The sequence below is a fragment of the Formica exsecta genome, unplaced genomic scaffold (assembly GCF_003651465.1).
Source record: "Formica exsecta isolate Colony F162 unplaced genomic scaffold, ASM365146v1 scaffold122, whole genome shotgun sequence".
NCBI lineage: Eukaryota > Metazoa > Arthropoda > Insecta > Hymenoptera > Formicidae > Formica > Formica exsecta.
Window position 1 is genome coordinate 1348649 of NW_021848556.1, and position 25651 is coordinate 1374299.

Genomic DNA, 25651 nt, shown 5'->3' on the forward strand with positions numbered 1-25651 from the left:
ATATATATATATCGCAAATTTTTTTATTAAATTAATTAATTAAAAAGACGTTATTACAATGAATAATGCTGCTAGGCTTCAATATTGCAGATTTTAAAGGGAAAATGAAAAGAAATAATTCGTAAAAAGATGCGATGACAAGTGGAATGAGAAAACTTTCTCTTTTATATAATCTTTAATGTGAAGCATACATTGTAGTTTCTATATTTATAACGTGACTCAAATATATAAATCGGTTTCACATATCATAGAAAATCGTTTAAATCGTGAAATAACGATCGATTAACTTTTTTTTTATTTAAAAAGAAAGATTAGCTTGAACAACGTCAGATTGAATGCTTCTAGAATAAAGATTAATTGTAGCACGCTATTACCACTCATAACGTAACACAACGCTCAATTTAACGATAGTAAAAGTATCCAACGTAACATATGAATTTAATCACTTTGGCGTGAATTGAGTGAAAACGAAAATTTATCGCGCTTACACTGATAATTTCCAATGTTTCTCTACCTTTCATCGTAAAAAGAAGAATATACGCAAGTTTTATCGAAATATATAATTGATCATTATTTTTTGAAATATGTTAAGTGCAAAGACGGAATTTTTTGCTTGGTGGCTCTTTAATAAGAATGTCTAAACTAAATGTCTTTTATGTAACCGTCATTAACATAATTAACTAATAATTTGTAATTATAATAGCATGACAAAGTAAGTCTCATGGAAACAAATATTTGTATATTTTCCGCTGTTATGTGATAACATTATGTGTTTTTATTATTGTCTATTAATTTTTTTGCACTTGCAATTATAAAAGAAGTGAGATTATTTTATAATTGATATTGATGTTTTTTTGCATTATTATAGTACATCCTCCTCATAAATTATACGCAAAATATTTTGTATATCCATTATTGCATGATTTAAACTATCGAATTTATCTTTTTTCCGTTATTATTAAAACCGTATCACACACACACACACACACATCTCGATCATATGTTTTTTTCTTAATGTTTAACTAATAGCAATAATGCATTTAAATTGAGTTAATTAATTTTTATTTTGTTAGGGGAACCTGATCTAAAAGTACCTAATGACGAAGAATTTTATAAAATGTTTTTGCGGCCATGCAAATATTATCCGAAAAGTGCTTTTTCGCTTGTAAGTCAGAACATTTTTTGTATGGAAATATTATTATTATTATTAATTAATTTCACTAAAATAATATCATAAATATAACTAATTAATATTACTATGTGTGTTTATATAAAATTGATTGTGCATGAATTAAATGTGCCATATTATACACATTATTTAAAACTTTGTATGAATTCTGGCTCTAATTTGAGATTAAGATTAATTTTTCTTCAACGAAAATATGAAGCCAGCTACAATTTTCACGTAATTAATTATTGAATAGACAAGAGGAGCTCTTTAAAAATTAAAATTTAAAAACGAAAACTTTGATAAGAAAATAATTTTCACTCAATCTAAGGATATTAATAACAGTTTCGTTGAAATTTAAAAACGAATTTAAAATTCATAACGTTCTATTAAATTCTATACTCTATATTAGAAATTAGCAAAGAATATCCTAAGTAATAATCCTCCTCGACATTTTTGTCGAGGAAGAATAATCTCTAGATTCATCAAAGAAACCGTGCAAAATATATACAATCAATTTCGAGAGGCACACTCTATAATTGACATTAAATTACTCAAATTCTTCATGTTGTGTTTTATTTCAGATGAAACGGTATTATCGGTTCCGCCTAAACTATCCGCATATATATGCCGATTTGTTGCCTAGTAAAGAGAAGACGGCATTTTGCGCCAATTTGATTTATCCATTACCGTTTCGCGCTAAAGACGGAAGCAGAATATTAATAATAGAGGGAGGTAAACGATGGAATCCAAAGGAAGTGTCACTGAATACACTCTTGAGAGGCTTGATAATAATGCTGTACATGGCTGTGGCGGAACCTAAAAATCAGGTTTGCCATCGAAAAATCGTTCTTTTTTTTATTTGATATAAAGATTCATATTTATAAGTAAATATTTTAAATTATCCTTAAATTTACCGATAAATTTTTGTAAGAAAAGTCGTTGAAAATTGTTTAACTGCTGAGTTTTATTCGGTTTCTCAGATCTCGGGTGCGCGCGTCATCATAGATGCGGAGGGTTTATCTCTGTCTCATGTGACGTATATTACTCCAAGTTTCGCCAAAATGCTGCTTGAGTTTATACAGAAGTGTATGCCCATTCGCTTTAAAAGTATCCATATTGTAAAACAGTCTTTCTTTTTCAACATGGCATTCGCAATTTTCAAACCATTTCTAGAGGTACATGGTTTTCTGACAGAGCCAAATATAATTCATTATTATATAAATCATATGACAAAATAAATTTCCAATAAACTTGAAACTTTACAAATATTTTTTTATAAAATCTATAAGAAAAAGAAAATATATATTATTGTTTACAGGAGAAGATTCGCAAAAGGATTCATTTTCACGGGACGAACTGGGAGAGTTTAATGATTTACATAGATCAAAAAGCATTACTTAAGAGGCATGGGGGCGAATTAGATATGCCCGAGGGGCCATTCGGTATGACACTTTGGGAAAGTATACTTTTATGCGAATCCTTTTTCGAAGGTAATTATCTACATAATTGGTAATTTCGATTTCGATGATACTCGTACAAACAAAATGTGCATCGATTTGAACCATGATTATAATTTAAATTAATCAAATCTTCGCTATATTATGCATACCATTGTATTGACAAAATCAGTATTTTGTTTCAGTTGACCAACAATACGGATATAAAACGGATAATAATATAAAATAGCCATTGTTTATAACCGATTGTTACGTTATCATCGCCAATCATCGTCATTATGATTATGATTAGCAACTATACGTGTGAAGTTGCAATATATAAATTGCTGACATCGTTGACACCTCATTCTTGGAAATTACGAATATAATTTGCCGTTATTACAGCAAATATACGTTGTTGATCTGAAATTGCACGAGAAGAACACTAAGTGTCACATTGATGGCATCAATAAAAAATATTGCGACTTACAAAACTGTGATTTTTTAGAAGTATCATTTGTATGCTTTTTCTTTCCAAAGATTGTTTATGTGTATTTCAATGGGAAGGGGGAGGGGGAGAAGATAATAGATAATAGATAATATTAAATAAATATTTAATTTAATAAATAATAATATTAAAAAAATATTTAATTTAATAAATAATAATATTAAATAAATATTTAATTTAGTGAATGAGAATTACGAATTTTTTTTATAATATTCACATAAATGTTCGAAAATGCAGTTATAATACTTTTCATTGATACCGTCAACATATAACCGTGTATTAGCAACTAACACAAATGATAAATATGTGTATTTTTGATATTTAGATGTATTTAACTTATTACATACATAGATATTAAATCAATAACAATTTTTTAATACGGATTTATTTCTGCACCAAGAAATTATATACCAAATGTACAATTATTGTATATATCCAAGTATATTAATTTGTGTATACAGTTTTAAATAAATAGTAAAATTGTATCTCTCTTGCGCTAAATCACAAGAATGCCATATTTCTTAACATATTTTCCATGCGCAAGAAATATTTAAAAATATGGTACTTTTTTCTGTTCTCTCAAGTTAAAAGATTATTTTTATTTCATAAATTAAATAATTATTCTAAGATCATTGGTATTTATTGTATATGTAATATATGGCCAATAATTATACCACATTGTAATGCACCAGTATAAGAAATCTATGGAATGTACAATAATCTTATCACGCATAATTGTAGGGGCGATAGAAAGATTATATATCTCAGATGAGATCACTGTTACCTAATAAATCGTAATTCTTGCAGTATCAAAATTGTAAAGAAAGTACAAGAAATACACAATGCAACGCATTGTCATTTTTCGCAACTTTTCGCTTAATTTTATAAATTGGTAGTCTGTTAAGACTATTGTTTAATAAAAGAAGTAGAAGAAGACTTTACGCTACAATATATTATAAATAAAATTACATAGTGAGCAAGGTTTGGATCGTTGGTTTCAACGAGTGAACAAGAATGATCCATAATCGTCGTAATTATTTCTAACTCGACACTTTGCATCGCAAAATATCGCTTTTCTAATTTTTTCCCAATAGTCTAAATCCAAATACTTATCTTTAATGGTGATAAATTAAACGAGAGGCTATTTCTTTTTGTAACCGTACGAATTAATAGCTGCAACAAAAGAGAGAGATCATTATAGTTCAATTCTTTCGAGTTATAGTATTGAAAAATTAGAGTTTCCTTATATCAGAGCATATCATATCAAATAGGTTCTAAATTTTCCCTCAATTCTATTATACTTAAATATTTAGATAATTATGTAAGATTCTTTTTACACTTACCCTCGTATTCCTTGTCGCACTGGACTAGCAATTCGTACCATATCGGTCCATCTATCAAAGGGACATCCATGGTACCGCCGTAATGAGACGGCAGACATTTCGGCGATATGTATCGATGCAATGACTTTCGATCAGTACCGTGGAAGATTATCTAGCGGAAGAAAAGAAAAAACAAATATATATATATATATATAAGCATCGTTTAGCAAACTTGAATTGTGTAAGTATTTATTTAATCATATACGCCAAGAACTTACTCTACTCTTTAACTTCTCTCGTAGGAATGGCTTGAACAGAGCAAACACCATGTTGAACACATATGGTTGGTTAATGACATGTAAGTTCTTTAATCTCAATGGCACCGAATCCTGAATTAGATCAACTATCCTCTTGGCAAACGGCGGGGTGAACTGCCACGTTTGCTGGAGGGTGAGACCGTCCATGTCGAAGACGACGACCGCGCCGGCGATTTGCGTGGTCGGCTCCAGAATGGCAGCCTCCAGATATAGTACGCATCCTTTATAGATCTCGTCCAGACTGCATTTCTGGTGCTTCCATTTCTTGCCGAACTCGATTATTAGCATGCGTCGGCCGTGCTGATCGCGAGTAGGCAACACCGTCAGGATATTTTGATCAAATATGTTCTTCTCTCTGCTCGGTTTGAGACCGTCGTACAAGTTTGCGTGCTTTACTTTAAAGCTATAATAATGCTTGACGAGATTGAGCGCCGACTCGGGATAATACTTGCATGGCCTCAAAAACCTTATCAGCCAGGCGTCGTTGTCCAACGGGCATTTGAGATCCGTCTCCGCTGTCGGATCACGAGAAAGATTTTAAACAATGGCAAAAACATTTAATACATTTGAAAAGATTCGGAAACGCATTTTTTAGACATTTTTTCACGTTAAACATTGTGAGAATCAAAACTTTTTCAGCTTGCGTCATTTAAGATATTGCTCTATTTATATATATGTATAAAATTTTATATTTATTTTGTATATTATTTTGTTAAGTTTTTTTTACGTTAGTTATTATATAAAACCTTTTAATAATTCCTTCAAGCGTGCTATCGCCTCTTTTTGAACTTCGGGGCTTTCCCTGAGCTCCTTTTTGGCTATTTCCTGAAATTCTGGACTGGGAGGATATATCTCGAGCTCGACCGTCTTGTTTCCGATTTTTAAGGACGGTACTTCCTTTAAGTCTGATAATAAGTTGTCTGAAAAAAACATAATTTATCCGATTTTTCTTACGCAGTTATCTTTTAAGAATAATGCTAAATGTTCGTAACTCTATAATTATAAATAAACTAATGGTGCGCTAATTTCAATGCCACTGATAATGCAAGAAAAAAATTTTATAAACATTGTCTCTTTTATTGATTCATGTGTTATCGGTTAAATCTATAAAGATTAAATTATGAGAATTATAATTATAAATCATAAAATTAATAAAATCTATACATATATTTTTTTTACATTCTTAAGAAAAGAAGATAAAAAAGAGGAAGTTTATTCTGAATAACAATTATAGGAAAATTTATACAAAATTATTGATACAAAAATTTATGTATGCATATATATTTTGGGAGATATTTTTAAACGATTCGTCTCTTTGGATTTTCTTATTTCGGCTTTTATGATTAATATTCCGTTTTTGCATCCACATTATAAGTTTTTGGAAAAAAATTTTAAATTGTTTCTCTTCCTTTTTTCTTCCTATTATGCAAGAATAATTTGTCTGCACAAAAATGCAAATAGAAGCGATGTATGAAATTTTTAACGCAAGTAGTTTCCAAGTTACATAAACGTAGATAAGAAACTTGCTCTAATCTTATATTCAGATCATTTTGATTTATCTTTCTCTTTTTTATACAGTATTACGCATTTTAATTAATAGGTTAAATTGATGCAATATTAAAAGTATGTCATAATGCAGAATATTTAATTTAGTGTTTTCGTAATTCATTTCCTCCAAGACTAGATGACAAACATAAACAACTTTAAGTTTTCAAACTTTATGTTCTCACCATTCTCAAACCAAGTTCCTGGATCCATCATTCCTTATAATAAAAGAGATAATAATAGAATATAAGAAAAATTAAATAACAATTGATGACACGTAGACACATGATATATCTTTAAAACATACGCGAACACAGCGATGATCAAACCATGCAAAAAATCAAGCAATACAGTTAAACTCGTCGTGCCGAGGAACAAGATGAGTTTGTTTTTCGCGCGCGCGTGTTTGAGCAATCATTAATTATTTAACACATCGCGGATGTAGTGAGTAATGCAGTCATTTGCAACTTTTGGAGAGGATGCAGAACAGAAATCGCAGGCGTATCATGTTCATGAACAATCACTGGAAACATGACTCAGCTTTCTTATCGTAAACATTCGAACCTGTGGTTATAGAATTATCACTGAGTTCCCGCCGAATATAATCACGTTCTATTTGGTTTCATATTCTTCATTATTTATTCATTCTTTTTTGAATTTATTTCGTAGTTTTTTTCTGAGTCTGAGTATCACAAATTTGACTAAACCAAGACTGCCATAGTCATAGTAATGTTCTTTTCTCTTCATTTATTTAAAATACTTTTTGAATGTATAAACGAGAAGCGGGTCGGTTAAAAACCATCTTACAAGTTACGTGTACAAAGCATTTTTTATATTATTTGCATATTTTAACATTTATTTATACATCGCTTCCTTTGGCTAAAATTGTATTGGAGTTTATTAAACTGAATCAGATAAATGGCAATTAAAATTTTATTAAGCAAATCTATTCCGTCAGTGTATCGCTAATCGCAATATAATTCCCTCACGAATCCTCGATTTACGTCCTTGACCATTAGACGAGTCTCGACCGGAGAACTTTAATAAATTACGAAAGCCGTAAGAAGGTACGACAACCGTGTCAAGGAAATTACGTTATTATTTACTGATACGATACATACGACAATTTTCAGATACTGTCATGCGATAATAATATTGTCATTATTATTATTATATGCGATATGCGTGACGCGAAATCGAAATTAGCGATTTGGAAGAAGCAAATCTTGTCGGCAACCTTGATTTCACAATCGAAAAAAAAGTATGTGATGCCACTTTTAATAAATTGCAAGACTAGTAATTTATATAACTTCTTGACCTTTTTTTTTTCTTTAAAGTTCAGTCGAAAGCCGTTATGTAAGAAGCGCAAAATGTTAATTATAGATACTCATAAATTTCGACATTAAATTTATTTTACTTTTACGAAATTCGCGCAGAGTATTTCGATAAACTTGTAAATTATCGGTCACCGGCACATTGCTACAATTGATACGTTTATACACTAAAAGATAATAATACACAAAGATATTGTATGCTCCTCGGTATACGTGTACTTCGCTTAATAAACTGATATCATTAGTACGAACCACGTGCATTGTTGTGGGCAGTTCCTATCAGCTGTATGTGCCTTATCGCGTTCTAAATGAGCGTGCTCTAAATGAGTTTCATCCTAAATGCTTCTGCAAGTCAACAAATTTGTAAACGCAATTTAAGACGAAGTGCAAACGATATGAATCGCAATTGGCTCATGTCTGAATTCGTGATTTTACGACGTACGCGTCTTTAGAATATCGAACATCATTATAGACGAATCAAAATAATTTCACGCAAGATTTCCCTCTATTTTTCTCTGTTTTTCGCACAGCGGCAGATAGCGCGGATTAGCCTAGAATATTGACTAAGTGATTCCGTCGCGATTTTGACGAGGACCGGTATTACGATAGTCTTTATGATAATCTTTTTAGACATAAGCCGTTGCGTTTTAATTTTTCTCGTGCAATAATATAATTAAATGGTAACGTAAAACATTTGAATAAAATCGTAGCAAAAAATATTTAACAATAAAATTTTGTAATTATATCCTTCAACAATTTTCTGCGAATAAAATGTAGTCAATATTGATTATTGTGTGTCACATCTTCGCAGAAGAAAACGATAGATCGCTATTTAGTTTGTCAGAGAGAGAGAGAGAGAGGGAGAAAAATAGAAAGAGACAAGACAAACATTCTTGCACACATCCAATATCTCCGTGAGATGAGGAAAATGAGACAGACTGGGTAGGAAGTTATATCTTTAGAGATTTATCGCTCAACATTTACGACTTCGCAAACAAGAATCGTCTGACCGGTTGAACTTCTCGCGTTTGACGAATCGTAAGATTTTACAGGACAGAAAGTAGAAACAAGTGTTTTCCGCAAAATAAAGGTGTGTCATAAATGGAACGTTAAATATTTCTTCGTACGCCGTGAAACCTCTCCATCCTGTTGAAAAATGGGATGCTAATTATTTTTCTCGGATCAACTCGCGATGTACCCGAGATTCTTGGAGGTGGCATTTCTTGAAAATTATTTAGTTGCTCTTATACTAAAATAGAAATGAGAATTGAATTGACAGCGATTAAATTGCGTCGGATGAATTATGTAAAGTTTTTACAGCAAAAATAACTTAATTCATAATAATAACGTTCACTTTAAAAAATCGTATTTAAAATTTTGCGCTTTGGTCTCTCATCTTGAGCTCTTTATATATCAATTATAAAATCAAACAATGTAATCCGTTCTTGTCATTTGTTGCCATCAATCATAATTAGACCACGTAATGTTCCGCATACGTGAGGAACTAAAGAGTTACTTTATCCATGTCATTATTGTATATAATATAAATGAAACTGTCGCACGTCTCGTGATAAAATACGAACAAAAAGCGATATATGAATCAATAATATTAAATGTAACAAGTAATGTATAATTCCTTTATGTTTCTCTCTCTCTCTCTCTCTCTCTCTTTTATGGCAAATTTTACGTTCATACAAATATATGCACATATCAAGATGTTTTAGCTTCTTAGAAATCGCTGATACTGCGTTATTTTTCATAGAGAAAGATCAATTCCAAATTGTGGTCAAAGACATTTAAATGAAAAAAAATATAGAATGATGCCGAAGAAACTCGTATCATGTATTGTAGCCGCGCCTCCGATTAACACGATTACACTAAAGATTTTTATTTAATGCCGATCGGAAAGACTCGACAAAAAGGGTCGGAGGTTCATTTATACTATAAGAAAATTTATTGAAGATATGACTCCCAACTCCTGGACCGACAGAATATTCGCGAGATCTCGATTCCCGGCAACAAGTTGCGCGATAATTGAAGTACGTGAGAAGGAGCGAGATTTCCGTTCGCAGTAAAGACTTTTCCGATGTGTTCCCGGAAAAGCTAGTCACACATTAATTTGAAATTAGTACGTTCTTTCCGATCCGACAATAAGCACGGTCGATCCGCGATCTATAACAACACGAATCTCGATCGTTCGATTTCGAGAACTAATCAGTGATCGTCTGTTTATCACGAATTTGACTGTTCGATACATAAGACGGAATTAGAAAAACTAAACGAAAACAGAAGCCTTTGTGCTTGAACGAAACGTCTCGCTCTTCTAGAACATTCGAAAAGCGAAGATAATAATTTGTTTTAACAATATACAGTGTGTCCCCAATTTAAATGTCAAAACTTTAGGAGCGTGTAGGGGACCGATAAACTAAGACAAAAAGTCCTTTAGAGATTTGCTCGTTTTTGCTTCGTTTTGAAGAAAATCGCAAAAAATGAAACAAATAATTTTCACCAAAAAACTTAAAACAATACTAAAATTATCAGATTTATCAAAAAGTATTATAAAATAAAAATTGTAGAACATGGAATTAAGAAAAGAGAGTGAGTTAAAATCCTCTTGAGGTAAAATTAGATTAGAAAATTTCGCGTTGTCGCGTATTTATCTACAATTCTCTAATTTTATCTCAGGAGGATTTTAACTCACTCTCTTTTCTTAATTCCATGTTCTACAATTTTTATTTTATAATACTTTTTGATAAATCTAATAATTTTAGTGTTGTTTTAAGTTTTTTGGTGAAAATTATTTGTTTCATTTTTTGCGATTTTCTTCAAAACGAAGCAAAAACGAGCAAATCTCTAAAGGACTTTTTGTCTTAGTTTATCGGTCCCCTACACGCTCCTAAAGTTTTGACATTTAAATTGGGGACACCCTGTATACGTCTATACCGCTTTCTCGAATATGTATCAATTTTATTAACATAAAATACAAAAAGATTTTCTCTCGAAAATTCTGATTTCCAAGGCGGAGATTTTATCTTGGAACGGTATGGCAAAGAATGCCTTTTTACGTGCTCCATCTGTGTCATGGCCACAGAGAAATTGCTTCATGGGATCAAAACTTGTTTTGAGTCTAACTTGCTTGTAGAAGAGTATACCGAATGCACTAAATATAATCTCTGTGAAGAAAGAAATCTGAAAAAATTTTTACAAACTTGCTTTCGAAGTTTTTTGAAAATATCAGAATGATCGTATATTATTCTAAGAATTCTCGATTTTAACATTGACAAATCACTTCTTTTATCACTATTATTTTAAATTTATTATGTGCATATATTAATATAAGAAACTGTTTCTGATGTACATACATATATCAGATATTATATACCACAAATAAAAAATATGTAGCCCACCTTTATATGCAGAGTGTCGCGCGGTGACATCTTGCATAAGATACATGAATAATTTTTTAATTGTTTTCGTTAAAAAAAAAGCATAAATTTTTTAAGCACAGCAGTTATATAAATTGCGCGATCATAAATAATACATTGCATAATCGATCAAGTATAGCATCATAACGTGAGTGAAGTTTTAAGATCGCGAAAGTATGCTGTTAGCAAATTTTTATTACGTAATGTGTATAGGATTATACACATGCTAAGTTTAACACAAGTGTTATAACGAAATAACGAATTTACAAACTACTGAAAGTAATTGCACTAAAACTGGAGCGATATAATTGCGACACTTGATTCTTAAAAGTCTATTTAATTTTTTGACAATTTCTCTTACACACAGATTAATAGCCAATACTGTTATAATCGCAAAGAAAACAATTGAGCTTATTGACAAGATGTTTCTTGAATGATTACACTGGAGCCAGTTTTACTTACATCTTAACCAAAGATATAATTCCAAACAGTCCGACATAATCCGTGACAGCGAAGAGAATCGATTTACACGTCAAAATAGGAAATAAAATTTATAGAAACACTTTGCCAACGCAAACGATCGTAGTTAAAACGCGCGTTTGAAAAACAGACGAAAATATGAATGGTATTCGGCCGTTCACTAGTTTTATACGTGCACTGACATACATTCTGGTTTAGTAGAAAGTTGACGTGATATCGTAAATGTAAATGTTTTCAGCATTCAGAGACCCCATTTATGATTCTTTTAATTTTAATTTAATTAAATTAATCAAGTGTATTAATCTCTGAATAGCCACATTACATCGAGATATAATTTGCTCTACTTCAAGATACATTAGCTATAGCGCTTTACTTATTAAATTATAAAACATGTATTAAATATAAATTAACGTGCCTTTCAACGTACATAACTCGTATAACTGTTTCTTTACGGATGTATAAAACACTGTGACATTTTCAGCCGAGGAGAAGATTGACAGATTGTGTATATAATCACAGATGCACTTTCGCTTAAGAAAATTGCCTCGTACTCACTGTCTACCGGTGCCATGATGTCCCGGGGGGCGTATTGTTACGAGTCGTATCAGCTCACAAACGCGTTAAACTACCGATGATGACGCGCGAAATCGAACGATCTGTGCGACACCGAAAAACGCACCAAAATGCGCAGGTATCGCGCCGACGATCGCTCTTATACGTCGTGATTCTCAGGGTCAAGCAGGTAATAAGGCAGTGGCCGTGTCAATTTTCCTCAGGCGCATGCTGGCTTATGTCGCCGCATGCGAACGTGATGTAATTTCATTGTCTTTATTATCAATGTTGCCACGTGTATGATGATAAACAGTACGATGTCATGGGGATGCTGGCGCACACAGGTAAAATACGATATACGATGACAGACGCGGCCAATTAATCGACATATTGCCGAAGCAATGACTATCGGACACAATACGTCATGTATAAATATTCCGTTTGTGACTGATGATCAGTCGATCAGATCGATGATCAGACCGATGTGTCAGCGCTTCGCGTAAGGAGATGTTCAATATAGATGAGCGTCNAGAATATTTGTACGAGAAATTCTCTTTACAATGAGAAATTGCACTGTGAATATTGAGACTATATATGTGTGCATTTATCGATCGCCAAAATTGCCATTTAATTATTATTAATGTTGACGACGAATAAAAAGTTCGTTAAGTTTTTATTTGTATCACATTACATTTATGGCATTTATAATAAATGCGTAATGTGATACAAATAAAAACTTGACGAACTTTTTATTTGTCGTCAACATAAATTATTTCATAAGTAATTGATCTTTGGTCAGACAATAATATAGAATTGTTATTGTTACAAAACCGTTTTGCGTTATATATGTGATATGTAAATTTACTCTTGCTTGTTATATTTGGCATATTAAAATCATAAAAATTAAATGTTTACACATACGGCTTGTGATAAATACACAAAAATATGAGAAGAATGCAAATAAAAAAATTTTAAAGAATGATATGCTTTATTACACGAGTTACGAGATTTTAGGATTAATAATGATAAATTTCGTACCTTCTGAAATCGTTGTTCTTATTATCTCGAAGCTGTTTGAGTCCATTGATTCGATTCCGTTGAATCCGTAGATTCGACTAGTAATCCGACTGATGAGAGATTAAATTGATTGACTTTCTCGCTGTCAATATTCACGAGTGACATATCCTTCTCGATATAAACGGGTACGAAGCTTGCACTAGTCTAATATTTAACCTTCCCCCGTTTGTTGCCACTATTCTTGCCGTGCCGCTTTTTATGTAATATGTGATTTTCCGCTACTCGATGTTTTGAATGATTCAACGCGCGATAATCAATAACTCAATTCCTCTCCCTCCTCCTCTCTCTATTTCTCTCTCCCATCTGCAGAAAAAAACGGAAAAATATATTAGAGATTACACAAAATATTATTTTATTTCTTTTGTTACTTTAATATTTCTTATAAATTATATTCTGTATATTTTTTTTCGTTTTCCATGTTTTACATATTTTTTTTTTTATATTGTATATATATATATATAATTATTATTTTTCATTAATTTCGAATCGCCTGACAAAACAAATTATAATTTACAAAATCTATACTTTAATTGAACATTTTTATTAAATTTTAAGTATCTCATCAAACTTCTAAACCGGATGTTTTTTTTCAATATCTTACAAATTACACGTAATATTATACGTTACAATTTTTTATCAGCAGTTTTCGATTAATACATTGATAATTGATGTCGATAAAAACTTCTTACACAACTCTAGTCTGCAGTATGTAGCAAAAAACAATCGTAATAAGCAAACTGGAACGTTTAAAATTTATATCGTATTTAATATTTATTTACGATTTAGATTTATTTACATTTTTATTTGTAGCATTTCATATACATACATATATTCGATCTTGCTTTCAAAGTTATTTTTAACAGAATGAAATCTTTTCTTATCTCTTCTGATATAATATAAATGCGGAAGTTCCAGAAACGTGGGCGAGATATATAGGTAGTTAAAAAATGATCTTTTTAACGGACGACGACGCGACGTATCGCCGGAACGTATCCGGTTGATCTATATTCTGAGAATGCACTATATTGTATACCTGATGAATCATAAAAGCCGATCAACAGGTTCTCCAGCTAGATTTAAACTTCAATTTTCTCATATCGATTTTATGAACACCGGAATTTAAGTTTATTATATTGCAAAAAATAACAATAAAAAGCATAATTTTATAAACAAGCACGAGTTCTCGATGAGCTGTAAAAAATTTTGTAATGTAGGAGAAATTTGATCTGCAACAGGTATTAATATAATTGCACCATTTTTTTTATTTATTGCAGTGCTAGTCATCTTAATATCGCATTAAATAGAGATAGACGTAATCTTTGCATAAAAAATATAATTGCAAGTGCTCTTTTTTGCACGAATAATCGCACATAGAATGTAATATGGCGAGGCATGCTCAAGAATGTAATTATCTTAGGAAAAAAAGAATTTTGCATTGAGAATTAAATCTATCGTGTGAAATTAAATGCGTGAAAAACAGGACTCTGTTGTTTGCCAAAACTCATTAAATATCGATGCAATTTTTTGCTTATTTCTTTCAAAAATTTAGGAGGAAAAATGAGCTTCTGAGCATATTTTGGGATTGCGCCATGCCAGATTGTCCGACTTTTTTTACTTAACCTTGCATACGCGCATTTTTGCAACACATGCAAACGTCAGCAAATGTATAATTATCAATAAAACAAAACATAAAGATCAGGTTCACGCTGTTTAATGGATGTTTGTCTTATCTTTCTAAGTTATTTTCGTCCTTTGAAACGTGTTGGCAAGAAATATTGCACTTTGTTCTCACAATGTTTAAACTGCCAAAAAAAGACCAAAAAATATTTTAAAGAAAGAAACAAGGAAAAAATAAGTAGAGTAAAAATGGCATAATGACAAATGCCGGTTGAATTAATTATTAATTAAAATAAAACAATAACAAATTTAAAATTTCATGTATATATATATATACACATATATATAATTGGTGCATGTATGTATGCACGTATGCATTTCGCATATATTGGTTCTATTGTTACTCGAGGATAAATAAAAGCATCTATCTAGATTTGTCTATCTAGATTTATTCAACAATTGACTTTAAGCAAAGCGCGTTCTCTTTTTTTTTCAAATTTTATTTTCTACGTGTCAAAGTCTAGTTGCAAATTGTGATATTATATATTTATTAAAAAAAAAAGAGAATGACGCATGGAAAAAAAACGAGTAAATTATGTCGGCTTGTGGCGCAAGTGGATCAATAAAAACAAATAATTTAATCGGCTAATTACCATGATTCAAATGGAATATTAATATTTCCACTTACCATGATTCAAAGTAAAAATATTAATATTCCACTTTGAATCATGGTAATTAGCATTGAACACGCTGCAGAAAGTATTTTATTCGCTCAATGTCATCAGGTTTATCGAGATTATTATCAAGAGTTATCGAGCAAAAATTATGAAATATCGTCGCCGTACATATGTATGTGAAGGTCTAGAAATTCTACTTCCGCGTAATCTAATTTTCGATCAAATTCGATGTTAGAAATAGGAAGCAATCAACTAATTACGTCTGCGCTATAATTTATTATTAACTACTGTTAATTAGGGATAACTATATATATATAGTATGTATATTCATTCTCGTATGTATATATATGTATAGTATGTATATGCATTCTCGTATTATGGTTTATCAAGAGGCATTTATATTTTGAAACTTGTGATGCAGGGAATGAAGTTTCATTAGATCCGCTTGTGCGTGGTTGTGTTAACTCTGCTTCTACGTCAGTCTATGTAATAATGTATCGCCGATATACCGTACATCCAATTAATATTTATAACGCAATTGACGCGGCCGATGGTAGTACGTGGCGTACAGTTGATAATTAAATAAATTTGTGATTTTCTCTTCACAAATTTTAACTGGCAACATTGAAAATAAATGCAAGCGAGACGTACTTTTATAAAAAAAATATATATATATATATACATAAAATTTAAAAAATTATATTTATGCTTATTAATAAGAAAAGAAAAGAACATATAGACTTTCGCATGTTAATCGGCCATTGATCCAACGTGTGCATATACAATCGTAAACGGCCAATGGCCGGATAATTGTGTGCAAGTCTACCTACTCTCACGTTATCGCTCACATAAGGAAGAAAGGCTCTGTTTGCTTACACACATGCATGCCTACGCGTATATGTGTATATATATATGTACGTATTCGCGATCTTGCACGATTGCCTGGCAGTGTGTGCTTTGTATAAATACACTGCGTCTCTCCAAGAGCGCATGTGTTTGCGACTTTAAATAAATTTAATTCTGATCTCCCGAGCGACGATTTCCCTTTCTACGGGTGTAGCTATCCGATGGTCTTTGCATCGTTTAGTAAGAGTTCAAAGCGTGGGAATTATATAAGAGCTTTAAACGATCATACAGATACGTATATATATATATATATATATATATGCGTGTGTATTTATCTCGTTCTATGTACAATGTCTAGTCGCAGCCAGACAGCTTTCAGCGTGACATCAAAAGTCATGTCAAAGCTATAATGGATCTTATGTATCATCCGGAACATTGAATATTTTTTTTTTGATTAAAATATTACATAGACAAATATATATGTGGTAAAAAGTTTAGATAAAAAAGGAACGTAACAAAAAACAAAAACACAGCAATAAATAATGGGCACCGTTCACATTTTTGTCGAGGAAAAATTGATTTCGGTTTGATTAAAGCAGCATTTATTGCTATTACAAATTAATGCAATAAAGCATCTTTATAAATAGCGGAAGTGCATAAAATGCATATGTATATTTGCTACAACTTGATGATCAACAAGTTGCATAGATCTTTTCTTTTCTCCTTTTATACATTTTTATAGTTTGTATTCCAGTTAGAAGATATTCGTCTCTCTGATAGTGCTATCTTTGTGAATCTTCAAGGTTTTATGCTCGTTATGAAACTCTCTTATTATGTTACTTCTCATTAAGCTAACCCGCGGGTAGCAAACATGCGTCCGCGTGACAGGTATAATTTTGCGGGTTCTCCACATCTCTTAATTCCGTGCGTCTCTCCCTCATAATCCTCTCTCGTAATACGGCAATTCTCATAATAAGAGATTTCATTCCCGAAGCGTCGCGTTACTGTGAGACTTTCTAACCCGGCACAATAGAAAATGAGTATGTACAACCGAGATAACTGCGGGAACAAAAAGAGATCAGAATCTCGATGGTACGCTAAAATCACTGGAATTTCTCTGTGGAATTAAAAAAAAGATGAAATAACCAATTTCCTATGGTAATCGAAAACAGCCAATGCAAAATTACAACTCGACCAAAGCAGATGCATTTTGTGATTCTCGCCAACGAGATCTGTTACGTCAGGAGTATGATATATAAATCAGCTTTTAAATATTTTTTTCACGTGTTTGAAAGAAAATTACGATATTAAATACGAGTTTTGTCCAATTAAACGGATATTATAAATTTAACTAATAAATTTTGACAGAGAACCTCGTTCATTTCTGACGCGGTTACGTCTTCATGCTTGATGAGTAGATTCACGATGCACTTAACTTACCCGTCATAATCCGACCGACACTTTCGCAGGATAAAAGAACATCAGGAAGTCGTATAAAAAGCAGAGATGGCAAATAAAATAAGTTCAAAAGTGCGTTTACACGGACGTGATCGAGGTATATTGTCACGGATAATGACTCTTCTGTTCTCATCGTTAGACTGTATCGCCATTGTCGATTGTTGGAGTTACAATCAGCGATTCGATAACATTATCATAAATTAGAAAGTAAAGTTTTGCCTACTATATTTTAATTAAATAATGCAACGTTGGTTGAATTAATAGCATTCTCAATTATTAAATTATACAATGAATTGCGTTTTGTGCCGACTTTAGATATACAAATTGTTTACCAAAAATGGATAGTAGTTAATCAGAAATAATTATTACGAGGAACCTCTTTCTTCTCAGCAACATACTGCGTATTCTATTGCGAATTTACATCATTGCAAAGAGAAAAGGAGAGAGAATCTCTGTATTTTGTAAAATTTTAAAAATATCCTATTTAAATATTCACCTAATATATAAAAAAAAGTTATAACTTTTTTATTATATTAAATTTTGTCTTTATTCTCTAGAAACATATAATCAATTATAAGAAGTCGCAGAAACAGTAAATAATAATTTGCGAGTAAAGCTTTCGATGTTCATTAAATTTTTGCAGTATTAGATTAATTACTATTTTAATAAAAAAGAGATAATCCTTAATGATCAAAATAGAAAAAAAAGGAGAGCAAGTTTCAATTATAGTACAGGAAATATTTGCGTTTCTACACGTTGCTCTTACAATCGCTTTGTCATTACATCCGCGACATATGTTACCGCTCGTGTTGTTTATTAATGAACATCCTGGGTGATACGCTGCGTGACGAAACGATCGATGATTTTTGTAAAGTGCGAAATGGAAGTGTCTATGTGTGACGATGCGTAAACGTGACGATGCAATTTATTATCAATCATACCAAAGATTTCTAAGTGTGCGGTCTGACAGGTTCAACCACATATATTTTTTCCCCTACTAAGATAGTGGTTGGTAGCGAGCGTCGTAATCTTCTCTTTCGTATTTTCATCCACCTGAGGAAAATTACGACTGCACAAAGCAATCCAGCGTAACAAACGCCATTGTCGAATGAGATTTAATTATTTTTTTCTCTGAGTGAATTTATCAGATTAACAATACGACAAGTCGGAATAATTTCTTTTCTTCTTTAAATGAAGAAGAGAATAACGCTCGGAGAGAATTTAGCGTTTATTTATATCGCCTTTTATAAAATATCGTCCCAGAATCTATTAAATGTCAGTAGACGAATAAAATTTTCGCCAAATCAATTTAGAATTATCACAGATCCGGGGCTCGACGTGAACAAATACCATTATTACGTATATTTAATTACGCTGTATTATTACGCTAATTATTAATTTCTTAAAATAATAGTCATTTCCGTAAAATCCAATATCTAGCGAGTGTAATCGATAAGCCAGCCATGTGTTGATTAATTTGAATTACGAAGATTGCACCGCATTGTGAATTAATATCTCATTTACTGATTGCATACACCCTCATACACACACGTGCATTAATTACAACGGAAATTAATGAGATAGCCTCGTTTCACAATGAAATCGCTTGTGTTTAATATTAGCCGCGAGACTTACCGCTAGAAGGGTATATCCGTTGCACATTAATTATATGGTCGAAGCTCCGGAAGGTTTATCGGTCATCTTTATCCTCATTTTAGTCTTGCAATAGTTATTTAATGCGCAATTATAAATCTTGGTTCAATAATAAATCTACTATGTCTTTATCAATCGGGTTCGTATACGAGAGAATGAATTATTTTCTCTCTTCTCTCTTTTTCGCGTCAGATTTTTCTTTTATCTGTAAACACTCGCTTCTCACAGAAAAGCTGGGTAAGCAGTCTCGCAAAAATGTATGCATGCGAGATAATAAATATTTTACGACAAAGTGGGTGTATATACCACGCGGTAAGCCTTTAATCTAATTAGCGACGCGGACGCCGATGATTTAACGGTCTTAACGCGAGATTAATCTAGACCCTCCAGGAAAACTAGCTAGGTTTCGGAGTTCACGAGCGTATAGTAAACGACGACCCTTCCATCGGTTCTCGATGGAAAGGCAATTGTGCCGTGGCGGTCATACAACTTTCTCGTTGCCGGAATCGTAAATGCGGAAGTAGTCGGATAGTACTCGAATAGCCGCTTACCGATTCACCGATCAGTACCTACAGGATCGCGAGTCCGCAAGGATCGCGAGCAAGCTAGAGATCCTCGTCTACACCTGGTGCATTTTCGGCAGACTCTCCTCCCCGGTGAGTCATCGTTCAAACAAAGACCGCGGATCGAGAAACGACGAGACCCTGAGATCGTTTTTTACGTGTTTTATTGCGAGAATAGCAATTGCTAATATGTCTCGACGAATCAATTCTCATATTCATTAAGAGCCACGTGAATTTACTTACAGAAATGGTGGAAATTTGTTCTCCCAAAGTTTTTTACTTGATGTGTCTTCTGTTTATAAATGGAAATTATAAATATAAAAATGGAAATTATAAATTATAAATTATATAAATGGAATTACTGTAGTAGAGAAATTATACGAGAGAGGTGACAAGATGTCCAATATATCGCATTGCCGATATTTGCCACGATCAGCATTTACGCAAATTCGCTTCTCTCATAACCGAAAATTAAATATGTACGAGATTCAAAGAATCAGCTAAAGGTATATATTCGTGTACTATTTATCGCACTGTCATGTCTTAAATCTTACCTAACTCAACGAAAAAAAGAATGACAGTATTATGCCTTGAAGGCCACGATGGAATCGTGCTTTTACATAGTCGTTTCTTTTTTCTGCTGCATTTTGTCGGCTTAACTAACGTCATCGTGAGAAATTATGAAAAACATCTCGTGGAAGAAAGAAATCAGCGTGAATCAGAAATTTAATGCGTGCGTAAAGACACATGTAATTGTCAAGGTTACGCGTGTCAAAATTACTTGTTATTTATAGTTGATCAATTAATTACTAGCAATATAAGCGTATAGTAATTAATTAAATATCAAAAATAGAGTAATTAATTATTTTATTTTTGTGTTACAAATTTTGCAGATAAATATATCAACGTTTTAAAAAAAAATATACGTTAATATTATTTGGTACGAGTTAAAACATTATGAATTCACGATCAACGAGAGCTAATAAAAGACTTGCGTCAGAAAAAACAGAGAAACAAATAAAGAAATGGTTGCACAATATGTTTAGGCGATTTACGCATATTTTGAGTACAATTTACGTGTATACATAAATCAATAATTTACATGAACATAAAAAATAAAACTAGTTACACATATGTATTTGACTCTCCAAACATTTAATATAAACAGAGTACTAAATAATCTTCTAAGAAAGAAGGATTTAAAGTTCTTGACGCACGATCAGCTGATTATATCTTGTATGACGCTAATGTGACAAGAAAAAGTAAGAACAAGTAAACAGATAAATTATGGAGAAGCTATTAATATTAAAATTTGTACCATGAAATATTTAAATGAGAATTTACGCATTGATTTTAGACATTTCAAAATTTAAAAAAAATTTCGATATATATTAATATAATGCTGCAATTTTTTTAGCTTGAGATGTCAAAATGCGCAATTGTCAAAAAATAGAAACAATGTAATATATTTAATACATATGCGGAACGTAAATTTTTATGAAACCAACTTTTTAATAATGATTTTCATCGGGATAAGGATTGTTTTATTGTACGGTGAAAAGACTAATAGTAGTAATTTAATCTGCTATCTTGTAAGTATGGACAATGTCGATGTCATTTACAAGATGTTTTAAGATATAATTAGAAAGTATTGATATGCTGTTAATGATAAAAAGACATTAACTGGTAAGCCGAGAACGCCGGAAATTTGCACTTCAGCAGATAACACCAACGGAAAATCCCTGCGTAAAACTGTGATACGCTGTTTTTATTACACGGAACTATATACAGTCGCATATCAACAGGCGTTGCTTTAAATCTCGACGATCACATACTCTCAACAAATTTTCGCGATTAGAAACAAGAGAGAAGAGCAATTTTTTTTTTATTATCATCCTCGCAGATGATGAAGATTGATGTATAAAAGCACTCGTCACGTCATAGATAAGTTAGTGTGATTCGCAAAAAAAGAAAACTCATTTACAGAGCGATTTATCATGCTTTCAAAGACCAATCCTAAGAGATCGTAATCTTTTTCACAAACGTGAGAGCCGATTTTTATACAAGATAATCCACGTAAAATATTACAAGCTATTTTCTCGAAAACTATTAAAGATAGGGACAAGATTCTTTTATAATGTTCAAAGTTCGTTGTGTGTCACTTTATAGAACAAATGAGGTATTCTGTGGACCACTCTGTATATATGGAATGCCCCAGAAATTTCTATCGTATCTTTTCTTACGTTTTATTACAGTTTTATCACAATCGAGAATTGAGCTTTTCTGAAAAAATGTTCCAAGACAATAATAATAAATAATTAATTTAATATAATCACTATGTATGTTGCGTTTATGTATTTTTACGTACTATACGCAACTTTCAAAAATTTATTAAAGAAGATTGATGTTGGTTTAAAAGAATAAAACTTTCTAGAACAAAAAGGTGTGTGTCTGCTAACGTAATATTTCTCACGATTAGACGTTGTGTTACAACATTATTACGGTTTCACTTTTGGCCTCTTACAATGTACATTCTTCGATGTTTCGCGAGCAAAGTGCATACAATAAACGCAGTGACGACAGCGAAATCAAACAATTTCGGAAAATTACGTTATAACACATACGCAACCTAGATACGAAAGAAATTTACTGTTATTGCACCGGCATACTTATGATGTAATATCATCAAAAACGACGGAGAAAGCATACTCTAATAGTACGTGTATAGTTACAATTAGATTACATCACATAGACATCGTTACGTGACGACAGATTCGACACATGAATTCTCATGCTCGATCACGCGCGTCGTATAATGACACATTCACATAGATTCGAGACGTGCCGGTATTCACACATACAGATTTGCACACATTTTCCTCAAGATTTACATAGATTATCTTGTCGCGACGTGAATTATAATAATTATCTCAGGATCATAGCGCGAACTTTTATCCACGCGATCCGATTCAAAGAATCGAATTATATGTATGTCTATATAAATCTTTCCTTTATTTTTCGCGCAGAATCCCCTCGTTGATAATCGCGCGTCAATCGATCTATTGATCCGCATAATGGAGAATAGGATCTTTGTCCGCATGTTTTGTATGCAGATGTCAACGATGCCGTGCGTGCATGCGTGCATATGTGCGTGCGTGCGTGCGTGCGAGCCAGCGTTACCGTACCGTGAAACACAGTCGTTAGTGAAAGCGTTGAACTGTGGATGTGCAACAGGATGACCATGACACATTTTGCAACACGTTTCTATAGTATAGTTTTCCAGATGCAGTATATATCGCGAAATTAGGTCAAAAATTCCGTTCCTTCTCTTGAGACTTTGGCGGTTTTGTGCCCTTTTCACTTTTTTCTTTGTCTCTCTTTCCGTCTCGCAATGTTGAACTGATGATTCACACGCTTATTATTCTACTACGTATCGTCCAGTTTATTGTTTGGCGATAATATCCTTATTGAGTGGAATTATGATATGCGAATGACTTCATTCTATTATTTGTGCCGCATACATATACATACAGTGTTATATGTCAATAAGTATATGATAATAGCATGATGTCATCACAAGTAATTATCTACATTTAATGAACATGCTAAATAACTTTTTAAAGATACGTTAAAAGTTTGCATCTTGCGGATATACATACACACACACACATATATATATATATACATGCTCGCAAAACATCATCTGTTATACGCTTTCAATAATCTTGCTTCATAAATTCTAGAAAAACGATTGAAAACTCGCGTTGCAGTTTCTGAAAAACATTGCATGAGTAGTTGATAAGCGTTGAGCAAAGGTCATAACATAGATTCTATCTGATGAATCTTAAGTATCACGAATAAAAGCACTAACATAGGTTGAAACTCTCCATCAATGTAAAATAATTTATATGTTTTTATATAAATTATCTTGATTAAATGTATGCCAACCTATTTTTTCGATTTAAATTTATTTCCATAAAAAATATCGTTATAAAGTAAAAAGGCAAATTAATCCCAATATCCTTTCGTATAAAATTAAAAATTTTATCATTCACAGAATATTCTGCGTCAATTATTAAAGAAACAAGTTTTTCAATTCTTTCATTACATTTCTGCCGAGAAAAACATCCGACATTTATAAAAGGATCTATTATTAGATGAATTACGTATTTATCTTCGATGCAAAGACAAATAATGTTACATAATAGTTAAACAAAACTGTAAGCTTTAATCACTCAGATTTACGGAAGGAGAAAATAAATAGAATGCTAGATTATATGCTAATTACTTATTATATTAAAGTACAAATGACTCACGTAAATCACTACGTGGCCCGTGCTCCGATTTCGGGTTTTGGAGCTGACCGCAGATTCCCGGTATTCCACAAAGACTCGACACGCTCGCCACAAACTAACGCAACTAACACTCTTTTCTAATAACTGACTAATGGCATTCTCGCCGCTTTATCTATTCTTCAATATTTTATTACTCGCTTTAGATACTCTCGCCTTCTCTACGCTCGTCTCGAAACTGAACTGTGTCTTCCTTTTCTCTCGCTGTCCTATCCTTCGTTTTCGCTTTCCCTCTCTTTAGGGAATTTGAATTATCGGTAATCTATCGCTATGAGCCTCAATCATATAGCCCCTAGATGGTATAGGTCCTTGCTCCTTCACTAATAATCTTACAAAACTATTACACGAAATGTACATGGAAGAATCAAGCGAGAGAAAATTAATGAAAGCTAGCTTAAAAAATATATCCGCTAGTTAGAAAAAGAAAATATTTTTTTTCTTCTTAATTACTTGTGAGCAGTGTATAATGATTGTATCTCGGCTGCAACTTTGTAAGACGACCTGAATGTAATGATGATGGCGGCCCACGCTCGGCCTCGCGGACACGCAAAAAGACGTACTAATAACCGTGCGAGACGTCCAACTATCTCGCACATTCGCGCAAAGGTTTTCGACGGTGAAGCATAAAGTAAGAGGAGAACTGCCGCGTGAAAACCACCTTGGTGAACCGTGAGCCAGTTGCGTCATTGCTGCGATCGGTACCGGCGCGCAAACAGTGTCGTACTCGCGGAAAATTGCATCTGTACCCTTCACCAGTGTATATCCCGCTGGAAGAAAAGTTAAATCTCCGCAAAAGTATCTCTCGAAACCGGTCGTTCTTCATCGACGTCGATCAACGATCACTTTTCTGAGTGTCTCGATAATATAGCACTGTAATAATTTTGTTTGTCTTCGCGCACTTAAATCTCTCTTTCTGTGTATGCGTATGTGTGTTTATGGTAATTATATGCGCCACTCGATCGGAGGAAGCTATTTTCGAAAGTGCAAAGAAATGATCGAGAGTTATATATAGTTTTATTTAAAAAGATATATAGATAGCCGTCGTATTGTTGCGCTCTATCAAAGAGAGCAAGAAGTAATAACGTGACGCTGAAATATAGCATACCTTGCACGGCAGACAGCAAATCAGACCCGTTCGTTGCATAATATAGATTCTCTTTTTTGCAAATGCAATTTGTTGAGAGAAAAATATAAATTACATCACTTTTCGAAGTAAAAAATATATTAACTGCGAAAAACGCGTTCTAGAAATATAAATTTCTAAATAAGATCGTACATGCACGTATTTCGCAATTCCGGGAAAATTACCGACCGAAAT

At 32.5% G+C, this 25651-nt stretch overlaps 2 protein-coding genes across 5 annotated transcripts in view; one reads left to right on the plus strand and one right to left on the minus strand.

Annotated features, from left to right (window-relative positions):
* Positions 1 to 3101, plus strand: part of LOC115245383 (alpha-tocopherol transfer protein-like) — a 6909-nt gene extending 3808 nt beyond the window's left edge. The window contains exons 3-7 of one of the 2 annotated variants that reach the window (XM_029823670.1): positions 1074 to 1165; positions 1753 to 1998; positions 2152 to 2346; positions 2490 to 2661; positions 2814 to 3101. In XM_029823670.1, coding sequence (XP_029679530.1) covers positions 1074 to 1165; positions 1753 to 1998; positions 2152 to 2346; positions 2490 to 2661; positions 2814 to 2857 — 749 coding nt within the window. In that variant the 3' untranslated portion in view covers positions 2858 to 3101. The remainder of the gene's footprint in view (positions 1 to 1073; positions 1166 to 1752; positions 1999 to 2151; positions 2347 to 2489; positions 2662 to 2813) is intronic. The other variant, XM_029823678.1, reaches the window with a different exon arrangement.
* Positions 3102 to 3484: 383 nt separating this feature from the next.
* On the minus strand, positions 3485 to 24532 carry LOC115245395 (alpha-tocopherol transfer protein-like). Of its 3 annotated transcripts, none has more exons than XM_029823701.1 (6): positions 24298 to 24532; positions 13129 to 13470; positions 5501 to 5674; positions 4716 to 5269; positions 4459 to 4609; positions 3485 to 4288 (listed from the first exon to the last, which is right to left on the minus strand). In XM_029823701.1, the coding sequence occupies exons 2-6, from the start codon at positions 13172 to 13174 to the stop codon at positions 4257 to 4259; spliced, it is 957 nt and encodes a 318-aa protein (XP_029679561.1). In that variant the 5' UTR covers positions 13175 to 13470; positions 24298 to 24532; the 3' UTR covers positions 3485 to 4256. The 3 variants fall into 3 exon arrangements, with proteins under 3 accessions (XP_029679561.1, XP_029679551.1, XP_029679568.1); XM_029823691.1 differs by lacking the exons at positions 13129 to 13470; positions 24298 to 24532 and adding exons at positions 6485 to 6517; positions 12094 to 12310; XM_029823708.1 differs by lacking the exons at positions 13129 to 13470; positions 24298 to 24532 and adding an exon at positions 12094 to 12304.
* Between the last annotated feature and the right edge of the window lie 1119 nt (positions 24533 to 25651).

Coding starts and splice junctions, on each gene's coding strand:
- LOC115245395 (XM_029823691.1), bottom strand. Junction 4,610..4,715: donor GAGAGAAGTTAAAGAGTAGA/GTAAGTTCTTGG, acceptor TTCTTCCGCTAG/ATAATCTTCCACGGTACTGA. Junction 4,289..4,458: donor GTGCGACAAGGAATACGAGG/GTAAGTGTAAAA, acceptor CTTTTGTTGCAG/CTATTAATTCGTACGGTTAC.